Source organism: Ischnura elegans, chromosome 8, assembly GCF_921293095.1.
Source record: "Ischnura elegans chromosome 8, ioIscEleg1.1, whole genome shotgun sequence".
Classification (NCBI taxonomy): domain Eukaryota; kingdom Metazoa; phylum Arthropoda; class Insecta; order Odonata; family Coenagrionidae; genus Ischnura; species Ischnura elegans.
The window spans coordinates 18,467,781-18,492,737 of NC_060253.1; the positions used below are offsets into that span (position 1 = coordinate 18,467,781).

Consider the following 24,957-nt stretch of genomic DNA (forward strand, 5'->3'; position numbering starts at 1 on the left):
CTCTGAGAGATATTCTCAATCGATAGAGCCTAGCGGGTGGCCTCCAGAACTCAAGGAGCTACCACTCTAATTTGTTTAACATATCTGAAACGCTTTCTGTACGCCCGATGCAGTTTCTGTATGAATAGTGAGGCTTTCCTTCGCATTTTAAGTTCACGTATTACGATAGACGAATCCACATTTGTGAAAAATCTCACATGATCGCAAATTAGCTTCTTCAGAGCATTACCACAAGTATTTATAATGCATGTTACTCGCGGTAGAGTTGGGGATATCGTTACTCCCAGATATTTTACATCATGGTCATTTTCATTTCACTGCCACTTTCCCCCACGTTATATATATACATCTTTAGAGTAGCATAAATGAGCTTGTGAAGGTGAATTTGCCAGCAATACAGAAGGTAGGTTACGTAATCATGCTTACCTGATTTTCTTTAATAAAGATACACCTAATGATGAGTCGCCGGCTTGTTCCTCCGTGGGTGGTGTTGTCCCAATAAAGTGGATATTGAGAAAGAAAGCCAAAAAATAGACATTTATCGGAGATGTGTGCTTTTATCAGCGACAGTCAGTAATCTGGACGTGAGAAACGCACCAGGTGATCTCCGCACTACGCTCAATCTACGTCAATGCATTCCTCAAAGCAGGGATGGGCATGATTCGTCTTCATGAATCGCGAATCACAAACTGCGATTTGTGATTCGTGATTCGGATAACTTTTTTTCATGATTCGTGAACCGTGAGTCGACTCTTTTTTTACTAGTTGAGGTGATTTGTGAGCCTAACATTTGTGTTGCCGCTCACGATTCACTGACGAATCACGAATTAATGTCACTGCTGGAAACGTACGTCATTCTTTCACCGAAAGTTACTGTATGCGTATAAGTCATAAGTGCAACCACACGGATAATTCAAACTTCAAAAATATATTTTACACTGTATTACTGATTCGTTCAAATGTGACTTTCAATGGTTTTGAACAAGATAGAAATGAAATTTGAAAATAGCAAAGACATCTATTATGGTGAGGCAGTCTACGTTGCACCGTGAAATTCAATTTATCACTTCTACTGCAGATAATTGGTGTCACTTCACCAATCACATTTTGTATTCAAGACCATTCATACATTTACTTGCATGATGCTAAATAATTGTAAACGAGAATAAGGTGTTAAAAGATATTTTCTATACAACTGTCTCCAGACAATTATTGTCAATCGTAAATATTTGAAGTGCTGCCGATGATTGATGGGCAATTAAGGCAACTTAATACACAAAAACACTTTACTACGCGCGAAGTGTTGCCTATAATTCAGGATGCCCGGCGGCTGTTTGGCGGAATTGAACGAAGGAGAAACTCGGGACATAAGAACTTCCTTCATTGGAGAGCAAAGGTCGTAAAAATGTATGAAACTATCCTTTCCGATGACAGCGGATGCCAACATTTACGCTGGGATGTGAAAGCAATTAATATGAAAGCAGAGGTTAAGAGCGAATAGCCAGGTAATTTAGGCTGGAAGTATTACAGGTAACTTGAACATGTGAACGGCAACTATCTGAATGTATGAGACGGAATTAATTTTCAATTTATAAACATCACAATCGTACATATCAATATTGATATCTGAATGAAAAACACCTCATATTCAATATTCATTTAAAAAATCCGAATGGTGGTTTCCACAAAGATTAATGTAGGACAGGAAAGAAACTTTAGCATGTAATAGGAATTTTGGTAGGTGCTGCATTAATAATTTGAATGCATTCATTCGAAGTGCTAAATGCGGAAGAATAAGGAAGCACGCATGAACCTAGAAACAGAAAGAGACATTCATGTTTCCAGCGTGGGTCTTAAATGATTTTCTTGTGACGGCCTATGAAAAGTAAATATAGTTATCAGGAGAAACACTTAAAGGATCAGTTTCCCTCGCTTCCTTCACGAAGTATTTGTCGTAGCAATTAGTCTCTTCACGAAATAAAAATTTTCCATTTCAGCCCCAGCGCTCCTAAGAAAAACAGCTAATAGAGTAAGTAGATGATCACCCGGCCATCTAGGGTTGTCAGCCTTTTCTTTTAATTAAACAGAAAATTAGTACTCGATGGATTTTCTCGAGAAACCACTGTTATACACGGAATTTAAAACATTTTGCATTAACAAAAAGGCATACTAATTACAAGCATACCTTCACTCACCCAGTGATTGAACTTAGTGATAGTTTGGAGAATCTTAGTTTTCCTTGGTGTCACAGATCATTGGGTAAATTGTAAGATAATATTATCTAAAGCCTTTTGTGGCCTTAACGCTTTTTATTAATTAATCAAATATGCTAACTGATTTATGCTTCCAGATAAATTATGAAACTTTGATTCGTGAAAGTGCTGTTATATCATGTGTTCGATTTAAAGGCACACATGATTACAAGAATATAGCAGACACCCTACACATAATTTTCATCACTTAAACAATGAGAAAGTTGCCACAAAGATTGCGGATAATGGGTCTAATTTCGTAAATGCATTCGTAGAGTTTGGCTGCAGTGAAATAATAAATATAGACAGTGATGGTAATAATTTAAGACAATAATATGATAATTATTATTGATGAACTTCTTACAGTACAATTTATGCATAAAAATTCAATGTCTTTGCTAAATCAGTTTTCGTATTGTTTACAGATTTGTCCATGCATGAAGATGATAGCGACATTGAAGAGCCTTGCATTGAGCTGAATTTTGGCTCAATAAATATGGCATGTGAAGATTTAGAAGAAGACAGGTTTTTACCCAAACATTTGCGGTGTTTTTCTCATATATTATCCTTAATTGGAACAACCGATTTAACAAAAATTCTCAAGAACTCTCCATCTTTGGTTAATCGCTTGCACAAATCTGTAATGGCAAAGTGTAGTTATACCTGGAATGCATCACGTAGGCCTAAATCTTCAGATACGACTACTGAAATTCTTGATTGTAGTCTCGTATACTCTTGCCCTACTCGGTGGAATTCACTGTTTGATGTAGTTTCTCAAATTGTAAAATTGAGGCCAAAAATGAATGGTGTGTTACGGAAACTGGACACGAAGCAATTATTCTCTGATACAGAATTTGACTATGTGGAAGAATTCATTGCTTGCTTGCGACCAATTGCACAAGCCATTGATGTGCTTCAAAGTGGGAACAGCTGTTTCTATGGATAACTTCTACCCACATTATTTTCTATACGCAAGAAACTTGAGGATCAGCTGGAGAAGCCACTGCTCTATACTTTATATTTCATTCCCGAGTTGTTGACTGCTCTGAACACTCGTTGTGGTAAATATTATAATCTATCTCCAGAAGTGATTGATGCAATATTGGCAGCAGCAAAATGTTCTCAGAATGCTTTGGTTGCCAAATAATGTGAGTGATATTGATAGGAAGCGAATTGCTAACCTGTGCCTAAATTGTTTGGAAGAAGTCAAGAATAATGGCACACCTTCTATCCACAGTAATAGTGAAGAGGACTCTGATTTTTATGTTTTAGCCTCGCCAAGTAAAAGCAAGACATCACGAAATCAGTTGGAGTTTGCTTCTTTTATGGCTAATACAGATAAAACCTTCAAATGTTTTAATCAGGGCTATCCTAATATTCGTGAACTTTTTATGATATACAATACCCCAATATGTTCTACTGGTCCATTGGAGAGACTATTTTCATGGGGTAACTTTATTTTGAAACCAGAAAGAGCAAAAATGTCGGACAAGGTGTTTGAGAAGTTAATATTTCTGAAAGGCAATCAACTGCATGAGTTTTACTAAACACATGAAAAAAATATTATAATACTGAAAATATCAAACTCTAACAATTTAAAAATGCAGAAATACAATGTAAATTTTCAAAAATGCATGATGGTTTTGACTAAATATCAGTAGTTATTAAGAAATTAAATTAGTAATTTGGGAATCTGATGTGCCCCCACGCCAGTACTAGCGTCTAACAAAACCACGCCAGTTAGTTATGGCGATTATACAACAAATTTCTCCCAAACCGACATTTGCAATGTAAAATCTGCGGTCCCATTGGCTTCTTTTCCAGTCAGTTGTTGTCCCCCAACAAATTCCAACAAATATATATAAGTGGATGTTGAATCCTTTGAGGAATAGCAACAGGATTACTTAGAAGAAAATGTAGAGTCAAAGCATATGGAATAGGAGTCCACCAATCATGTGTATTTCCAATTGGTTGCATGGCTAAGATACACAAATTCACCAAAATTCTTTAGGTTAACTGAAATAACAAAGAAGATATCCCAATTTCCGTATTTGCTACTATAATCCAGTTGAACTTTCGATTTTACCGACACTTGTATTGAACGATTTGCGATCCCATTGAGTTGCCGTTCACTTATTTGTCATTTCCTTCTTAATGAATGCTCAACTATCCCTGTTGATGTTAACTTCCATAAGATATTGTAATCGGATTTATTTCACAAAAAAGCAGATTCCATATGTATCGAATGGGATCCTTGACAGAAAGCATATTTCCATGGTGCAGTATTAACTGTACTATGAAGCTCAAAATACACAATGAATGTCGAGCGAAAGCGCAAAGACCAAGTCAAAAACGTTCGTGCAGAAATTTTGTGACGAACGCGAAATCCTGTGGCACTTGGCACACCAGGGGTGTAAAGTATGAAACGAAACGAATATGTTCCGTTTCGACCCGGAGGGAGACGAAAATACGAGTTTAGTTTCGTTCTCTCATAAAATTAAAATCTCCTAGGAGTTTAGTTTTGACCCGGGACGAAACTTTTTTTAGAGTAAGGAGAAAAGTAGAGGGCGAGTAGCTAGCGCCCTCTTCCATAAACCCATCATGCACATCACGTGACTAAGGAAATTTACCCATCAATGAGCCCGGGGAGAAATCATTACATATACATATACATATACATAATACCCTGCGAGCCACCTCTAGGGTTTTTGGCAGGGGGTGATCAATCACCAGCATGCAAAATTAGGCACATATCAATATGAAGTACGATATAAGTACCTCAATGCATGTTTATGAATTTGCTTATTATTTCTAACAGCATATTTTGTTTGGTCTAGATTTATTGGCACAATTCCTTTGAGTAGAGTGTGTCTTTTGCCTTTGAATGAATTCGATAGTGTAATTTGTTTGTTTGCGTAACATTTTTCGGACCGTGTGGTGTACATGTGGGAATCCTATTGCATGCTGTATGCTGGCGATTGATTTCCCCCTGCCAAACACCGTAGAGGTAGCTCGCAGGGTATTATGTAGATGTAGATGCAATTTCTCAGTAATGAGTCAGCACTGCACATCCCGTCCCTAGCCCTTAAAATCCTCTGCTGTCTTTTCAATTTTCCCCATATTTGCGTTTGAATTTTAAAAGTAAACATTTATTACTTGAATTAAATTATTGTGGCGTAGCGTATTGGCGTAGGAGCTTGAGGTCTTGAAAATGAAAAAAATTATATTTTTTCGATGATTCTGAAATATGCTTCCTTCTTGCGGTATAGTTTAGTTGACCAATTATATTCATTCTTAACCGAAGTTTTAAAATGACTGAACGATGTAAGGTCTAAATCTTCCATGATTAATGATTCATAAATAAAATGTTTTCGTTTAATGTTCTTGAAGAATGAGCATATTTTATTGGTTCAAATCATCATGGCATTTTCATAATTTTCATGCAGTATGAATCCATTTTTTTTTACTCGCCGCAACAAGTACTTCCCAGATTTTTATTCACTGTTCTCGCATTTTATTCGTTCGCATCCAACAGATGCACTCCTTTTCGTCAAACGATATTCTTGGATTGGTAAAATTTCACCACGTCTATAATCAGGCGGTTCTTAACCCATCCAAAAGCAGTGTTAATGATTACAATTCAATGAATTCAACGTATATTTGGGGCGATGAATGATATTTAGTGTCATTATACGTCAACGTCTACGTCCACGTCTACGTGCACGTGAACGGAGTGTCCCGTCTTCCTGCAGACATCACCAACAGCCTCGTATCCGTCTCGACACTGACAAGTGTACACTCCATCTGGGCTTTCCTTGCACTCCATCGCTGGATCCGAACAGCCTGAAGATGGGGTACACGAACTCTCTACACCTGGAAAAAAATATAAATGCACCCGTTATCGAAGGAATTTCTTCCTTGCTCCGCTGATGATCGATTTCATTTTATTTTGACATTTGGTAATGGAAAGAAAGATCACTAACTTGAAGTCGCGAAAGACTTTTTGGTGAGTAGTAAATTCGCATATTTTACAAATTCAGCACTCCTCATATCAACTATACTACCAAAGAATGCAAAGCTGAAGATCTATAGAAGCGTTGTTAGACTGTTTGTAACTTATTGAACTGAGACATGGATACACCAAGTATGTATGAAGAATGCCTTGGAAAATATGATAGGAAGATCATAAGAATAATTTTGACGTGTGAAAGACTTTGTGAGAGGCACTTAATGTTTACCGGGCTTCTGATCGGGTCAAAAACTCCGTTTCGGAGCGCAACTTTACTCATCATGTTGAGGGCAGTCTTATGCAGGTCTGGAGAGCAGTAGATGATGACGATGGTGATGAAAGACATGATTCAAGTTAATATCCACGGCGTTTTCAGTGAATAACCTTTACGGGGCCGTTAAAAAAATTAGAATAAACTTCCACGATGACTGCTTTGAAACGAAGTTCACGCTAAAAAAAAAAATTTTTGCGTTCCTTAAAAAGTTTTGTATTATCGCATTATCCATGCTTCCATTGTTGTCTTATTGAACTGATTGTTGTGGGTATCGTCTAAAAATGGTGTTTGACAGTTCAATACTCAGTTATAGTCAATTCAGTGATAGCTAATTTTGTTTGAAATTCATTAAGTCCTGGCATTTCCCATAACTTTCCAGTGTGTTTTTCATAGGGAGGTGTAGTTCCTTTAATTTCTGAAACATTACAAATAATGTACTTTGATTGTGTTTCTTTCTATTCTTTCTTTATCCAGGAGTTCATGAATTATTCGCCAGAACTCCATCGTGAAAAAAATTATATAGCACTGAAATATTCGGCTAAGTTTTGTTATTCTCATGAATAATGTACTAGTTGGCAATAAATATTATTTTTGTCTTTTTATATTTGATTTTAATTTTTGTGCAATACCTTAGATAACCAATAGCCTACTGCCCAGAAGCATTGGTGGCTCTTTCCTCCGAATAAAAATACTACGAAACTACCCATTCGCTCCTGAGAATCAGTAATTTGGTGCGTACGAGTTTGCGGGCACTTTGAGCAGAAGCAAATAGACTTGAAATAATGGAATGGAGCGGGAGGTCGTGTTTTAGTGATTTGAATTTGGAGGCAAATGCTGAGCTGCCGACGCTAGTGCCATCTGAACTTAAAGTAGGCGAAACTCTTCCCTGTTAATGACGTTTTGCGTGGAGTTGGAAGTCTATGACAAGAACAGTGGAATTTTCCCCTAAATGCGACCAACTGACAACGCGTTGTATTGCAATACGTAGCTGCTCAATGTAGCACTCAGTCATTTTTCGGGCCATCGGGCACTTTACTGCAGTGATTCGTCGCCAGATAAATACTTACGCTTTAACGTCTGCGTTAATCTGACGATTCTGCCTTTTGCGTGAATGGCTTCGTGAATCTTATAAAGACGTATATGTGAAGTCTTCTAGAGACAAACACCAGTTTAACCTCCACATGCCCAGGACATACCTACCGTCAGTGGCGTAACTATGGGGGGGATGAGGGAATTTTCCCCCCCAAAGCCACAGAGAATTCAAAAAATTATTTAAAAATCCTCTATGGATTTGATACATAATAACTGCCTCTGCTTAAAGTTAAATTTTAAGTGGCAGAATGATTTAAAATGCATTTTTAGGCATGTTATTATTCAAACATTTTCCTGAACTCCCTGTTTCCTGGGGGGGGGGGGTTGCCCCAACTATTCCCCCCAAAGCATATCTCTAGTTACGCCACTGCCTACCATTATTGCTGGTATACCACTAATTTTATGTTAATTACCGACATTAGCAATATCAGCGGATCATGTTTCCGTATGATCAACGAAAGACGGATCCTGGATTTTTTCTAGGGGTTCTTACAGGCAAACGGTCAACTCATATTTGGGATTAATAACAACATACAACAATTACTGTATTAAATAAACTTTTTATTTTAATGTAAAAGTAACTAATATGGAAAAATTAACATATTAAATGTATAATAACGACACTTTACAGTTCCTTTAGACAGCTTATATTTTTTACTGTTTATTCGCGATCAATGGCGGATAAATCAGCTCGAATTATTTTCATCATTGGATGGCATGCTCTCTGTGGCATGAATGATTTTCTGACTTCCGGTCCATACCATCTCTGGTCGAGTGGAGCATGGGCGAGTCGTTCGCTGAAACATTGGTGATGTGAAACGAATAAAATCAGTGGGAATGCCCGAATCATATGAGAGTCTATCGAAATAGCCAAAACGCCTAATTTCAACAGGGAAAACAGTCATTTTCTCTCCAACGCTTACAGAAAACTCTTCCACAAACTGACCAATCAGGAAGCACTTGGCCAAAACTAGGCCTAGAATTTGCATCCGACAATTCAAACCATATGCTACATATGGAGATGTTTCTCTATGGAAGCGAGGCTTGAACTTCGTCAGCTGCAGAGCAGTTAAGAGTGGAAGCATTCGAAATGTGGTGCTACCGAGGAATGATGAAGATAAAATGGATTGACCGTGTGAGTAACGAGGAAGTGCTTAGAAAAGTGAGAGAAAAGAGAAGCCTCCTAAAAACCTTAAGCAAAAGACGGGACAACTTAGTTGGCCATATTATTAGACATGGTGGCCTGTTGAAAACAACCGTAGAAAGACGGATGGAAAGGAAGTAGGGCAAGGGACGGCACTGAATGTATTAAAAAAGAGAAGGAATATGTCGCTGCGAAAAAGTTAGCGGATAGAAGAGAGGAATGGAGAGCTGCGTCAAACCAATCTTAGGAAGACGCCTACTGCAACGCCGGCGAAACTGTCGTAACGAAGATGCATCGACGCGGAGGACAACCCGGAAGCTAAGCTGCACCAGTAGGAAGGATGAAATATGCGATCCAGTTAACGACTGATGTATAGTATGGTGGCTCTTGCATTAAATGATTTTGGATCGGGTAAGCATTATCTTACAGAGTTATAAACGTGTTTAAGCAATAAGTCGTAACGTGAAAAAAGCGGGAAATTGGCAATTTCTAGTATATTTTGTTTCTCACCCATGGTATAAATATGATTCCACGTGCGAATATTATGCACAGTAGGGTGGTTACCTATTGTTTATTTTTTGCCTAAATCGAAATATTAAAAGTATTGGAGTACGCATTTCACGCTTTTAGATTTTTAAATGACGATATCCATTTTTCGCGATTAAATGAAACGTGAAAAATTTCAAGGGCGTGGAAACTTGACGGCTAAGTATGAATGCTGGGAAAAGCCCGTGTGACGTCATTCTGGTTCCAGCTGCCGCCGTGTGAGGTGACCTTGGGGCGAGGATATGTGCGCCGCTGCGATGCAGCGTGCTATCAGATAGCAGAGTACCCAGATAGCTGGTAGCGCTTCGATCGAATAAAGATTATTAATACCTTATCAAACGAAGGAAACTTACCGATCATACGCAATTTTAAAAGGGGATTATTAAGAGATGTTTCCCTGAGCTCTGTGCCTCGTTCATGCATTGATAATCTCAGACGATGTCAAACTCCTATCTACTCGTATAGAAACTAGGTCCCTGTGACGTCACGTGGAGTGGCATCGCATGGACGCCAATCTGGCCTTTTTCAAATGGGGTTAAAAATGACCGTAGCCATTCGTCTAAACTGGGATTTCTAAAACCAAATAATTTGTATATTATGGATACAATAATGGTAGGTAACGAATCGCAATCAATGCCTTTCGTTTTCTTTGATGAATGAAACTACCCTGCTGCTGGCATGAATGTGTGAGAATCTAAGAGTGAATTAGTATTCAAAGAAGTGGATAGACAAAAACTTGGTCATCCGTTCCTTTTGAATGAAAACAAATCCTAACATTTGAGCATCAAACAATGACATATTTTGAAGTTTTTTCCCAGTCATCTTTTTTACCTTGAGCGCAAGTTTTTCCATCGGCGTTAATATGGAATCCATCACTGCAAACGCACTCTCCTCGGTTATAGATCTGATCGCACTTCAAACCAGGGACTTTTTCGCAGCCTACGTTGTTGATACAACTGCTGCCGACCGATGCGTTGCCTGAAATTGAAATAAAAAGTTCAGATCGTTATTTTCCACGTAATGAATGCTCCATAACAAATGTACATGGTGTTTCAAAAAGAATATGCGTATTACAAAGTATTATTTTATCCAAACTATCTATCGTTGCGTCTCGATTGTTTCCAAGGCTGCGCTAAGACAACTTCATTTTTCAACAACAAGCTGCACCCCCTCACTAGAGTCGCCAAGTGCGTGAATATCTGGATGAAACTATACCGAACCGTTGGACTGGTCGTCAAGCAGCTGGGGACTTAGCATGTCTCAGGTTGGCTACACTGTCACCGGATTTGACACCCTGTGACTTCATCCTGTGGGATTTATTCACTCATTGGCATCGCCGAAGGCGTGTACATTTAACTCTGTACCGGTGAGTCAACCTCACCTCAACCAGTCACAATTACAAAGAATAAACCGCGGCGTGCGCATATATTCTGTTGTCGTCTGTGGTGTGGTTTGTGTGAAAAAGAAACTTGCAAACTAATTTGACTTGAGATTTTACAATAGATATATATATTTTTAAAGTTCATAACATTATTTTTTGGTCTTTTATTTTATTATTTTTATAATTTTTATTTTTGTTATTAAATATTATATTATTTTTTGTAATAATTATTGCCTTTTATTTGTTTTGGTTTATTTTTTGTCTCTTTTTTTTAGTATTATTATTATTTTTAAATACAAAACATCACAACGGTGAAATTTAAGTTATTCAAAATGTATTTGAAACACCTATGATTGAAGGCGGTTTTAGAAATAGGATAGACTCATAGACGAGTAATTTGGTGAGGCAGTGGGTATTTCGTCCGGATACTTGGGTCGTAATCCCATATGTCTGTAATTAGTGTTAAAGTCAACGTTTATGAACAACCAATCACACAGAACCTGGAAGAGGGGAAGAACCGGATCCGTACTGCCAAGACATCAGTGACGAAGGACGTGCTTGCCACAGTATGGGAGGAATTTGAGTATCGATGTGATATTGTTCGGGTCACTGATGGAGGATATATGGAACATCTGTATTATAAACTTGAGAGCTTCGTAAATATGTGAGTAAAGTTTTATATCCATATTTATTAAAGTTTAATAAATATGTACATTCGAAAGACGTATACTCTAATGGAATGTATGTTCTCTTATCCTGAATTCTAATAATGTAGGCGTTGCAGCGATTAAATTATGGATCAGAATAAACTGGTCAGAAGAGAGAGTGGGTCAATAAAAATATTTATCAATATCTTTGCTTGTGTTCACGGTTGTCGCCGCCATATTTGAAAAGTCAGTTTCCCCCCCCCCCCCTAAATTGTATAAAAAAATTAATATAACCCCATTTGTCCCCCCCCCCCCCAAGTGTTGATGCTGACGACGCCAATGGTTGAACGCTAATGGAAAAGTGCACATAGATATTATTTACAAGCATGCCTAATTTTTCTTTTATGAATTATTTAATATTTTTTATTAGACAATAACATTATAACTTATTGTCAAAGGTGTTGGTGAAGTATTAATATGAATATCCATCATTCATATATTATTTGTGTGGTTTAGTAAAAATCATATCAAGGGAATGATATTTAAATAATTTAAGATTGCTTGCGTACTTTACTCATGATCCGTGTGAGTATTTATATTAATTAATATTGTAAAAATAAATTATAACCATTCCAATAAAATTCGATTGCGAGCGGGGAAATATGATTGTATAACTAATAACTTCAGGCTTTACTCTGTGAAACCTCTCCATATTGGAAGTAAGGAAATAAAGCTATGTAAGGTTCACTGTTATTTAATTATGGGCACGACCCGGGTTTCGTAATTTGGTTACATCGTCAGGTTTCCTTACTAAGTTTTATTTCCTTACTTCCAAATATGATTGTGGCAGATTTTCTGTGTTAATCACACAGATGAGTTTGAAACGCAACACTTCGATATTTTTATCACTGAAATCCATAAGAAATGCGTGTTTTTCGCTTGATTCAGAAATCTCATGTTGTTGAACGCATACAAGGGCACAAAAGATCAAGGAACGACTCTTGATTTTGAAGAAAATTTTAAACTGGCCTTCAAATTGCCTTTGTGATCTCTTCATTTCTATGAGCAGAGTATTTTCCGTGTGGAAATTTTATTTAATTTTTAATTGAGACATTAATTAAAAATTTTCGGACAAATTATAATTTTATTAAGAAAATTCCGTTAAACACGTGAAGGGGTTAACATATCAAATTACAATGTTAACAATATCACCGGATATATTTTTTCAAACTAAGAAATATTATGAGAGGCTTACCAAAAAAATCTCAATCATGTTTTATTCCCTTTAAAATTGTAAATTATCTATCATTTCTCTATTTTCTGTTAATTAAGTAACGAATCCCATAGAGGGAAGAAAATATTAGCTTTACATGGGTACCATATTACGACTTAGATGAAATTCATGAGGATCTTATCGGAATCTATTCTTGATTCCTGCGTAAAATTAACGCCCGTGGAGAATGGAATATAAGCCTACTGAAATAATCCTTCTTACCTTTAACACAAATCAGGTCATCACCCGCATGGAATCCGGTCTTGCACGTACACAGTCCACCTCCGCCGCACTCTGCGTTATTACCGCACTGATAGTCATTATTGCAGTCATCCCCCAGATTAGAGCCTGAAAAATCTGTAATCCATTCCACTGTTACTGAATTCCACTCTTGCTATTGGATTTTATCTCCATCGATTATAGGTTTAATAGTAAGCTCAATTGTGATGGAATGTGGTATTCACGGCGTTTCCACAGTAATTGTAGTCACTCATCGTGGTATTTTTTTTATAAATTCATGTGAATAATGCTCAAGATATTATTCTTGGACGCCAAATTTTTCCGTTCTTATTGTTCATTTACCATGCGTAATCAAAGTCCATTTTAATTTTAATGTGAATGGCGTGGAGATCCGAAATTGCAATAAGAGTCGTCATGTATTGTATGAGATCTTTTTTAGTTTCTTTGATATAGGGATATTGCCAATGCTATTTTGTGAGTGTGTGCCTATTCTTGTAAACTGTATTCCGTTTGGTACTGTATTTTTCGTGTCGATTGCGTCTACAAGGAGCGCTCCGAAAATAATGCAATTGAATTTCCATTGGGCATTTTCGATCAACCACCGTGCAATACCGATCTGGTACCATCTTTACGCTGAAACGAAGATGTGGCTGGGAGGGAAGCATTTTCACACGGGCGATGAGCTTCAGGACGAAGGCAAAATTCTTTGGTAGTCATTGGCGGAAACACCCTATGAAGAGGGTATAGTAAAGCTTGTCCGCAGGCACGAGCAACCCCTCAATCCCCAAGACGATTATGTTGAAAGAATATCACATATGTGCACAATATTTATCAATGAAATAATTTTCAATAAATCATTTCGTCTTCTGCTCATGGCCCATTGGAGCTTGAAGAAAACGGCCCACGTGTTTCTAATCCTGCCGCGAGTACGGCGGTGAAAGCCAAAGGTCCGTGGTTGGATTCCCGGTCTAGGGGAATTTTTTATCATGGCAATTCATGTATATTTCACAGAAAGTTATGTTTCGTTTTCACGAAAGATAGGTTGGGCGTTGATGAGCGACTCAGTCAGCCAAGACATTCTGCTTTGTGTAAGAGACTAACCGGATGTTTTCTTTACGAGGGTGTATTCAATTCATTATATCGCTATCAAATTTATTTACAGGCAGAATCATGTTTTACTACATTGCATTGATCCTGATCTGATTCTTAATAATATCTTGATATTTATGATCAGTAGAAAGGCGAATAGGGTAGTTTCCTTCATCAAAGAAAATGAAAGGCAATTGATTGCGATTCGTTACCCACCATTAATGTATTCATAATATACAAATTATTTGGTTTTAGAATACCCATTTCAGACGAATGGCTATGGTCAATTTTAACCTCATTTGAAAAAGACCAGATTGGCGGCCATGCGATGCCACTCCACGTGACGTCGCGGAGACCTAGATGCTATACGAGTAGATAGGAGTTTTACATCGTCTGAGATTACCAATGCATGCATGAGGCACAGAGCTCAGGGAAACGTCTCTTAATAATCACTTATTAAAATTGCCCATAGTCGGAAAATTTCCTTCGTTTGGTAAGATATTAGTAATCAATCTTTAAGCCAAGCGCTACATAGTAGCTGGGTACTCTGCTAACTGCTAGCAACCTGCACGTACATCAGCGCTCAAAGCCTCGCCCTAAGGTCACCTCACTTGCGGCAGCGGAAACTAGAATGACGTCTCAAGTCCAACCTTCGAAGTTCAACCCGATTGGGTTTAGTAGCTGAGGGAGGAATTATACGTGTACTGAGCCAGCGATGCTAACGGCAAATTAAATAATGATTACTTGTCGTTCTCTCTTTTGGTTACTGACAAAAAAACTTGATACTCATTCGAATGATTTAATATCGGGGCTTCGTCTGAAATTTAATTAATGTCTAAAATGCATAAATATTCAACAAAATTAAAGTCTATTGCTTGGCAAATTCATGCTTTTTGCTAATACCTTCATGCTTAATTGCAGTGATCATTTGACCCACAAATATGCTTACCGCCATATCCCGTAAACAGCTCTCCGCAATCATCCTCACATTTTCTTTATGCCCTATGGATTTCTTCTTCGTTTTTATGTTCCACATTAAAAATCGCGGGTTTTATAATTAAAATACGTTAATATAGGCTCCATTACTCACCTAGAAGACAGACGCCTTCGATCTCTGTATAATTTGTTTTAAATTCACATATTCCCAATTTGCATGTCTGTCGTAGCAATCATGGGAGTAATTTCAGCTGCCTCTAAGTCCTGATGCTTGAAAACAAATAGTTCAGTGAAAAGGTTTTGTTGCTAAGATAAAAGTTTACCTCTCTCGGGGTAAGTATTTTGCTTGATAGAAGGCATGATAGTCTGATAATGACAATGCGTATTTGAGGTAGGAAAAAGAAGTTCAAGTACGACCCCAAATTAAGTTACTTAGGAAGTAGCGTCTTTCTTTGGGAGGTTGGGGGGAGAAGAGGGCTTAAAGATTATCTGCATTATTTTCAGTCACTTTAGATCGCCATTATGCAATACCGATACAACTATTATTGTTGTTATCTACATTTCCCTGCTCTTCAGTTATGTTGTATATGTAAGATATCTCGTACCACATTTCGTTTGATCCGAAGACGTAGGTTAGGCATTATTCTCCTTGTCTTGGTAATAATTAAAGAAAAAAAATTCTTGCACACTTTCTGGTAAAGAATGTATCGATGTCAAACTTCATTAACGAATGAATTTTCTTAACAGAAACAATAACGGTTCATAGCGAAATTAGCCTACGGTAAGTATGGAGAGTTTTCGTTGCTAAAAATTTGTCAATAAACATAAATTTTCTTTGAATCATTAGGATTTCTTCTTCATTTCTTCATATTTCACATTAAAAATAGCGTTTTATAATTGAAATACGTTAAATTAGGCTCCATTACTTACCTGGGCGACAGACTCCTTCCTTCTCCGTATAATTCCCTTCGCATTCGCATACGCCCCAACGGCATGTTGCATGTCTGTCGTAGCATTCGTCAGTGCCATTACATCTGGCTCCAAGTTCTGATGGATGAAAAGAATAGTTGAGTCAAATTTTTTCGCTGCCAGATAAAAGGTCATGTCTCTCAGGATAAGTATTTTTGCGTCATAGAAGGCATGATAGACCGATAAATACAATAGCTGAGGAAGGGAAATGGACCAAAGACGACCCCAAAATCAGTTACTTAGGACCAGTTGCGGATCTATCTGAAAAAGGGCTAAGGTGGCTATAAATGGAGGTTAAATAATATCTAAAATGTATCAAACTTCAATAAAACTATAGTCTATTTTTTGGAAATTTCATGCTTTTTGCTACTACATCCATACTCAGTTGCAGTGATCATTTGACCCACAAATATGCTTACCGCCTTATCCCTTAAACGGCTCTTAGTCATCATAATCCTCATCATCCTCAAATTTTCTTTAAGTAATTACGATTTCTCTTCGTTTTTTCATATTTCACGTAAAAATCGCGGGTTTTCTACTTTAAATACGCTAAATTAGTCTCTATTACTCACCTGGGCGACAGATGCCTTCCATCTCCGTATAATTTGTTTCACATTCGCATATTCCCCAACTGCAATTTGCATATCTGTCTGAGCATTCATAGGTGTAATTGCATCTCTCTCCAAGTCCTGATGCTTGAAAAAAAAGTAGTTGAGTCAAACATTTTTGTGGCATGATAAATGGTCACCTCTCTCAGGGGAGGCATGATATGTTGATAATGACGATATTTGAAGGAGGAAAAAAAAGATGTAAGACTTTCGCGTGAAGATTTTCGCAGCTTCTTTTATCTATGCTTGAGGAGGTTCTCGGGTATTGCTGCATGCATAACATTTTCACTCAACGTTTCACGCCTCCTCCTAGGAGCGTTATCAAGAGCGTTTTTCTTATCGAGAACCTCCTCAAGAAAAGAGTGGTAATACCCCAAAATAAGTTACTTGGGAAGCGGCGCACATATCGGGGCAAAGGGGCTTATATATGAATTCTAAGTCTATCTGCTTCATTTTCAGTCACTCTAAAACGTAACTATGCAATACTGTTACAAATATTATTGTTGTTATCTACCTTTTATTTTCTTAAGTTAGGTCAAAATTGTTTGCTGCCAGATAAAAAGTCATGTCTCTCAGGGTAAGTATTATTAGGTGATAGGAGTTATGAAAGACCGATAATAACAATAACTGAGGGAGGAAAATGGACCAGGGACGACCCCAAAATCTGTCACTTAGGACAAGTGGCGGTTTTCTGTTAGGTGGGGACAAGGGGACTAAAAATTTGGGTTAAATAATGTCTAAAATCTATCCAGCTTCAACGGAACTATGGTCTATTGCTTGGCAAATTCATGCTCTTTGCTTATACCTTCATGCTTAATTGCAGTGATCATTTGACCCACAAATATGCTTACCGCCTTATCCCGTAAACAGCTCTCCGCAATCATCCTCACATTTTCTTTATGCCCTATGGATTTCTTCTTCGTTTTTATGTTCAACATTAAAAATCGCGGGTTTTATAATTAAAATACGTTAATATAGGCTCCATTACCCACCTAGAAGACAGACGCCTTCGATCTCTGTATAATTTGTTTTAAATTCACATATTCTCAATTTGCATGTCTGTCGTAGCATTCATTGGAGTAATTTCAGCTGCCTCTAAGTCCTGATGCTTGAAAACAAATAGTTCAGTGAAAAGGTTTTGTTGCTAAGATAAAAGTTTACCTCTCTCGGGGTAAGTATTTTGCTTGATAGATGATTGATTGATTTGCTAGATAGGCATGATAGTCTGATAATGACAATGCGTATTTGAGGTAGGAAAAATAAGTTCAAGTACAACCCCAAATTAAGTTACTTAGGAAGTAGCGTCTTTCTTTGGGAGGTTGGGGGGAGAAGAGGGCTTAAAGATTATCTGCATTATTTTCAGTCACTTTAGATCGCCATTATGCAATACCGATACAACTATTATTGTTGTTAACTACATTTCCCTGCTCTTCAGTTATGTTGTATATGTAAGATATCTCGTACCACATTTCGTTTGATCCGAAGACGTAGGTTAGGCATTATTCTCCTTGTCTTGGTAATAATTAAAGAAAAAAAATTCCTGCACACTTTCTGGTAAAGAATGTATCGATGTCAAACTTCATTAACGAATGAATTTTCTTAACAGAAACAATAACGGTTCCTAGCGAAATTAGCCTACGGTAAGTATGGAGAATTTCGTTGCTAAAAAATTGTCAATAAACATAAATTTTCTTTGAATCATTAGGATTTCTTCTTCATTTTTTCATATTTCACATTAAAAATAGCGTTTTATAATTGAAATACGTTAAATTAGGCTCCATTACTTACCTGGGCGACAGACTCCTTCCTTCTCCGTATAATTCCCTTCGCATTCGCATACGCCCCAACGGCATGTTGCATGTCTGTCGTAGCATTCGTCAGTGCCATTACATCTGGCTCCAAGTTCTGATGGATGAAAAGAATAGTTGAGTCAAATTTTTTCGCTGCCAGATAAAAGGTCATGTCTCTCAGGATAAGTATTTTTGCGTCATAGAAGGCATGATAGACCGATAAATACAATAGCTGAGGAAGGGAAATGGACCAAAGACGACCCCAAAATCAGTTACTTAGGACCAGTTGCGGATCTATCTGAAAAAGGGCTAAGGTGGCTATAAATGGAGGTTAAATAATATCTAAAATGTATCAAACTTCAAAAAAACTATAGTCAATTTTTTGGAAATTTCATGCTTTTTGCTACTACATCCATACTCAGTTGCAGTGATCATTTGACCCACAAATATGCTTACCGCCTTATCCCTTAAACGGCTCTTAGTCATCATAATCCTCATCATCCTCAAATTTTCTTTAAGTAATTACGATTTCTCTTCGTTTTCTCATATTTCACGTAAAAATCGCGGGTTTTCTACTTTAAATACGCTAAATTAGTCTCTATTACTCACCTGGGCGACAGATGCCTTCCATCTCAAGCTTCAACGGAACTATGGCCTATTGCTTGGCAAATTCATGCTCTTTGCTTATACCTTAATGCTTAATTGCAGTGACCATTTGACCCACAAATATGCTTACCGCCTTATCCCGTAAACAGCTCTCCGCAATCATCCTCACATTTTCTTTATGCCCTATGGATTTCTTCTTCGTTTTTATGTTCCACATTAAAAATCGCGGGTTGTATAATTTAAATTCGTTAAATTAGGCTCCAATACTCACCTGGGCGACAGATGCCTTCCATCTCCATATAATTTGTTTCGCATTCACATATGCCCCAACTGCAATTTGCGTATCTGTAGTAGCATTCATAGGTGTAATTGCATCTCTCTCCAAGTTCTGATGTAAGAAAAAGAAGTAATTGTCAAAAGATTTTGTTGCTAAGATAAAAGTTTACCTCTCTCAGGGTAAGTATTTTTGCGTAATAGGAGGCATGATAGTCTGATAATGACGATATTTGAGGGAGGAAAAAGAACTTCAAGGACGACCCTAAAATAAGTTACTTAGAAAGTGGCGTGAGAATCTATGAGTGGGAATTGGAGGGCTATATATGCATTATAATCCTACCTTCTTCATTTTCAATCAATATAGATCGCAATTACGGAATACCGATACAACTGTTATTGGTTTTATCTGCCTTTCAATGCCCTTAGTTGAGTCAAAATTGTTTGCTACCAGATAAAAGGCCATGTCTCTCATGGTAAGAATTCGTGATATGAGGTATGATAGACCGATAATAACAGTAGCAGAGGGAAGGAAATAGACCTAGGACGGACCCAAAATCAGTTACTTAGGACGAGTGGCGGTTTTCTGTTGGGCGGTATTCTCTTGGAAATGTGAAGCTTTTTGTTACTACCGTCATGCTCAGTTGCAGTGATCATTTGACCAACAAATATGCTGACCGCCTTATCCCGTAAACAGCTCTCCACAATCATCCTCACATTTTATTTATGCCCTATGGATTTCTTCTTCGTTTTTATGCTCCACATTGAAAATCGTGGATTTCATAATTTAAATTCGTTAAATTAGGCTCCATTACTCACCTGGGCGACAGATGCCTTCCATCGACGTATGATTTGTTTCGCAGTCACATACGCCCATGTTTTTTAAAGAGAATGTTTGCTATACTCACCAGTAATTAAATTTATCTGTTAATCCTTTTATCCCCAAAAGGTTAGGTATTTTTTAACCGAATCATTATCCCGGTGATAACTTTCTTCAGACCTAAGCCTTCTCAATAATTTCATTGTTACAGAAGGCAAGTATTTTACAAAATCTACTTTTTCTTTAAAATACAGTTTTACACTGTGATGCACATCAGATTTGGGCAGTGTAACTATGAAATTTGCTAGTATAACTCCTTTGGCATTGAATCTGCTTTGCCTGGGTAAACCTGAATACAAGTAAAGTAGCGGTATTCGCATGCCAAGCTGTAGCCTCCTCATCAGGGCACCATGGACAAGTTGATGTCTGGATTATTCCAACACGGTGTAAGAATACTCCATCCGCCCACGCGCCATGGCAGAGTCTCCATGACACATCAGCATCCAAATCAAGGGTTTGCCACCCTCTGATTCCCGAGCGTTGCACGATGTCATTAGACTCCTTTGATTTTGGAGGCCACTTTTCAAAAATTTTGATGTATAATCCTCTTTTTACGCTTTTTGCTTGGCTAAATGCCATTTAATAAATAATTTGTGTGCCTTGCAGTGAATCGCTTACATATGTCAATGAAATGCATGTAATGGTAGCGTTTCTACGAGTAACGTTCTGTTGATATAATTCAGATCAGGTCGCAATGTAATTGTGAGAGAATACAAACCATATTACAGTGATAATGAGACGCACAAGAAATGAATTCCCTTCGCAATACTTGGATACAGTCGCTCTTAAAAGTATCAATTATTCAGGAGTTGTCTTGACATAAATCACGTTCAAGTAACTGGTTGATGCTACCTTATAAAATGGGTACATTTCATGAAACAGATCCTAGATTATTATTTTAGATATGACATCAAAAATATAATATACATTTTAGAATAAGGTTAATTTGAATACGAATATCTGATATTGTAAATTAGTTAGAAACATTCACGGCTCAGCATCAACGGTTGTGATTGAATAAGCATTTACATTTCATCCATTAACATCTACCTACTGTGCTGAAAGAGGTTAATTGTCGGCTATAATTTTTGATTAATATGATAAATTGCTATGATTCTTTGAACCTCAAACGTTTTAGCAAAAAAATCATAAATAACCACTTGCATAAAAATTATAATTTAGGTAATCAAATGAAAGTTTAGGAAAAGAAATATGTCGTGCAGCATACGAATATGTATCAGGTAAAAAAGTAAAATCCTTTTGTTTAGATTATAATTGTTCGCGCCACAGAGACTCCTATGATTTAATCGCCACTCGCCGTCTTTGTTGTTTGTTGTGCGCCCGCGTGGTCGGAAATGTCATTGTTTAAGTTATTGTTTTCGACTGTGTTGTCCGCGAATGGCAGTTGTGAATCTGTCGTTGTATTGGAAGAGTCTCGAGCCGACACTGATCTGAGGAAGACATCGATAGGAGACCGACATTCAGGTGAGTGGTGATTGGGATGGCGTGGATCTCCCGACGCATATTTAAAAAAAAATACAGTCCACTATTATACTGTCGTATCGTGTGCAATAATATTGAAGTAATTGTCCAATTTATTTAAAATCTATCAAATTTTGTTGAAAAATGTCACATCGCGTTTGCATTATGATTATTATTAAAAAATGTTCGTAAACATTCACCACTAAAATCAATTGATACTTGGTTGTTAAATCTATTTTCCATAAATTATATCTATAAATTTTTTGATTGATATCTCATTTCTTTCTCTAATTACTTAGGGATATAATTTAATTTTTCACCTGCTTGTGGGCCATCCACAACGTAATACCCGCAGCATAAAGGCAGAGCTACCGCCAAGATGAGTGCTCCGACGAACAGGCTCGAATACTTCATTTTTCTCCCAGCTTCCTTGCCACCTTTAAAACTGAAAGTATCGAAGATAGAAAAATAAATGAAATGTATACCGTCAATGCGATAGGCAGTGGCGTAACTATGGGGAGAATAAGGGGATAGATCCCCCAAAGCCTTAGGGGAAAAAATATTTAAAACTTTTTACTAGTTTTGACATTTAATAACTGCATCTCCTTAAAGCTAATTGTTTTGCGCCAAAACTATGTAAAATGTATTTCCAGGCGCATTATTTTTTAAAATATTTCCGGAACCCCCATTGTACTGGGGGAGAAGGTGGTCATAGGAATAAAAAAATTGGAATCAGTGCTCACCACGTGGAGGTACCTAAACTTTGAGCTGCCCCACCCTTACACTCACTGGTAAATAAAATTAAGGGAAGCATTGCCACAATCGGGTTAAAATGCTTTTAAAAATAACCAATTGCTCAATTAGTGGAATCAATTGGTTGAAAATAAAATAAGCTCATCTTAACGAAGGATTTCTATTGGTATACGACAGTGATTTCTCATTTATTTATTATTTAAGCCAAGCAGGTCAATTTAAAGCTAATTCACCCTACAAAATTGGAGCATAAATTGAGACTTGGTTTCAAAGGTCGTCATTTCCGGTCTGCTTTCCAGTTTTTTCTATATTTTTTGTGTCAGTGCCGTCCATCGTATTTCGCTGCTGTAATCAAAGCTTGGGCGACCTCTTTAACAAATATTTGAACCGCATGCGGAGGAACATACCAGCTAAAGGGGCACTGCTTTAGATGGCGGCCTTGTTTCGTCTGTGGAGGAAGCGATCACCTGGTTCAGAAACGCAGAGACCATATAAGAATCACTAACTGCAGAAAGGCATCATGTCCAAGAGTTGGAGGATTTTTCTTTTTTTTTCTTCGTCGTTCTCTGTTGGAGGATTCTTCTTCTTTTTGCTAGCTGCAAGACTCAACATTTCCTACTGAAAGGAAACATGTTATGAAAACATATGCTCGGTGTTATTAGCATGACGTGTTGACTTCTAGTAGGAAACGTTTACTCTTGCACTTAGCAACAACTTAAATAAAAAAAGATAAATCGTCCAACTTGGACATGATGCTTTTCTTGAGTTAGCCATTCGTATGGTCTCTACAAATGGGAGATTTTAACGTCTCCAGGGTCGGAAATACCGCAGCAACCGGCCACTGGTAACTGTGATCCTTCCTTACGCGAGCTTTTAGCAAAATCCGGAATATTTGGGGGCAGAAGCCTACATTTCCGGGAGAAAGTCAGAATGTCGGCGCGCCATCTCCATAGTTTAAGTCGTGTAAGGGAGGGACTGAACAATGACATCTAGGGTTAGATTGTGGTCATTTCCGGATGGAGAATGTGGAATTATGGTGAGAAAGAAATGAATTTTGCCGAAAGAAATAAAAACTGCTAAAATGTTATGAATAAGGATCCACAGAAAACAATCAACTATTAAGTCTACAGACACACGGTTTTCTATCTTTTCGCGAGAACTAAGAGGGCTAGCCTTGCATCACACTATATTTAGGCCGGACGCCATCAATCCAGGATAACACCAGCAACTCGTCAAGAATAAATAAAGGAAAAACATTTTTTTAACTAGCTTTGTTGGAAAAAATGATCACCAGTTCAAGATAAAGTTCCGATCACAAAGGACAAATACAAAGCAGTTCTCTTTCTTGAATCGGACCATGAGGGACTGGAACGACCTACCAGCACAACTATTTGAACCCTTCCCGAAAAATTTACATATTTTTAACCCTTTCGTGCCGGACCTTCGTTGAAGGAAATTCTTCCTCAATACGAGTCTCTTGAAAGTTTTCTTTACTCCTCTGTACGAAGCCTTTCCGCGTCGAATAAAGGCAGTGGGTCCCTCCCGAAACATTTTTGGACCCAAATCGGTGGGGCGCCTATCCTTTTCCAAGGCCTCTGTGCCAGACCCAAGAAGGATTAAAAGCCCCTTCCAAGCACAAGTCCGCGGTCAACTAGCTAAAATATTAACGCAGAATATATGCAAATACTTGTTGTTCGTATCGATTTTTTTCAATTCAAAATGAATTTCGTGTATTTTTCTGAGCGTGCAGAAATTTTAAACGAAGTTCTAACGTTTATATAGACGGATTTAGTATATTTAGTAGTTGTTCTATAACTCTGTTGATATTAACGTTAGAATTTCGTTTGAAATTTCCATGTGGTCAGCAAAAAAAGATGAATTCATTTCTAGCATTGGATTTCAAAAGTAAGCAACAAATATTTTTTTGAAAAACACACTGCAAATAACAGTAGTTGACCGCGTGGAGGGGATAGGAGAGGGTCGACCTGAGCGGCCGAAGAAGGGGCTGGGCTCGCGCTAAGGCGGATCACAAGGGGCGACCGCGTCCATGAGTCTATTGTGTCCGCCACGGTCCCTTTTTTCGACCTGTGCCACACAGGCGCGGCATTCGTTGGTTAGGGTAAGAACATTCTGAACGCACTGGTGTGGCATTCGTAGTTGAGGAAAAAAAATCCTCGCCGCACAGGTGCGGGATTCGGCGCGAAAGGGTTAAAAAGCGGTTGAAGAAGCAGGGACTAAGGGCTTCTTATAATGTTTTCTATTGTGTTTGCACGATATGTACATGTTACTACCAGGCCAATGGCCTACTTGTAACCATTTAATAATAATAATAACAATAATAACAATAATAATAATAATAATAATACTGTCCAAGTGGGAGAGAAGCTTCACATTAATGGTATCCGTAACATTAGATATGATGGTTTTCAGCGGCAACCATAATAATGAACGAAAAACCATATGATCCGAAAAAACTCTGACACTCTCACAATCAGTATTGAAATATCGTGTCCAGCCACATAGACGTACCTTAGAAAGATTTGAGGTCACGTTGGAACCTCGGCAAGTCGTGAAGACTTTGGGACACAAGACAGATCCAAAGTGTGTGGTTGGTGATAATCTCCAGTCCAGGAGAGTACGCTGACTAAGGTAACCGTTCTCCCTTGACGACGTTTAAATAACGCCTTTTCCGTGTCTTGCCCTCCCTCACCCT

At 37.8% G+C, this 24,957-nt stretch overlaps 2 protein-coding genes across 7 annotated transcripts in view; both read right to left on the minus strand.

The window, feature by feature from the left end:
- LOC124164334 (fibrillin-1-like) overlaps window positions 1–3,808 on the minus strand; it is a 69,711-nt gene extending 65,903 nt beyond the window's left edge. Inside the window, exon 1 of one of the 2 annotated variants that reach the window (XM_046541610.1) lies at window positions 427–3,808. The gene's annotated coding sequence lies outside the window, so the exon portion shown is untranslated. The remainder of the gene's footprint in view (window positions 1–426) is intronic. The other variant, XM_046541607.1, reaches the window with a different exon arrangement.
- A 1,825-nt stretch (window positions 3,809–5,633) lies between these two features.
- On the minus strand, window positions 5,634–24,923 carry LOC124164337 (fibulin-1-like). 5 transcript variants are annotated; one of them, XM_046541614.1, is made up of 9 exons: window positions 24,774–24,923; window positions 21,812–21,936; window positions 19,128–19,244; window positions 18,249–18,365; window positions 16,425–16,541; window positions 15,814–15,930; window positions 12,841–12,975; window positions 10,149–10,295; window positions 5,634–6,125 (listed from the first exon to the last, which is right to left on the minus strand). In XM_046541614.1, the coding sequence occupies exons 2-9, from the start codon at window positions 21,903–21,905 to the stop codon at window positions 5,941–5,943; spliced, it is 1,029 nt and encodes a 342-aa protein (XP_046397570.1). In that variant the 5' UTR covers window positions 21,906–21,936; window positions 24,774–24,923; the 3' UTR covers window positions 5,634–5,940. The 5 variants fall into 5 exon arrangements, with proteins under 5 accessions (XP_046397570.1, XP_046397569.1, XP_046397571.1 ...); XM_046541613.1 differs by having other exon boundaries at window positions 16,425–16,547; XM_046541615.1 differs by lacking the exons at window positions 19,128–19,244; window positions 21,812–21,936; window positions 24,774–24,923 and adding an exon at window positions 19,949–19,986 and having other exon boundaries at window positions 16,425–16,547.
- Window positions 24,924–24,957: the final 34 nt, after the last annotated feature.

Coding starts and splice junctions, on each gene's coding strand:
- LOC124164337 (XM_046541613.1), bottom strand. CDS start 21,905: ATGAAGTATTCGAGCCTGTTCGTCGGAGCACTCATCTTGGCGGTAGCT. Junction 16,548..18,248: donor GGAAGGAGTCTGTCGCCCAG/GTAAGTAATGGA, acceptor TTTTTTTTCAAG/CATCAGGACTTGGAGAGAGA. Junction 12,976..15,813: donor GGAAGGAGTCTGTCGCCCAG/GTAAGTAATGGA, acceptor AATGGATTACAG/ATTTTTCAGGCTCTAATCTG.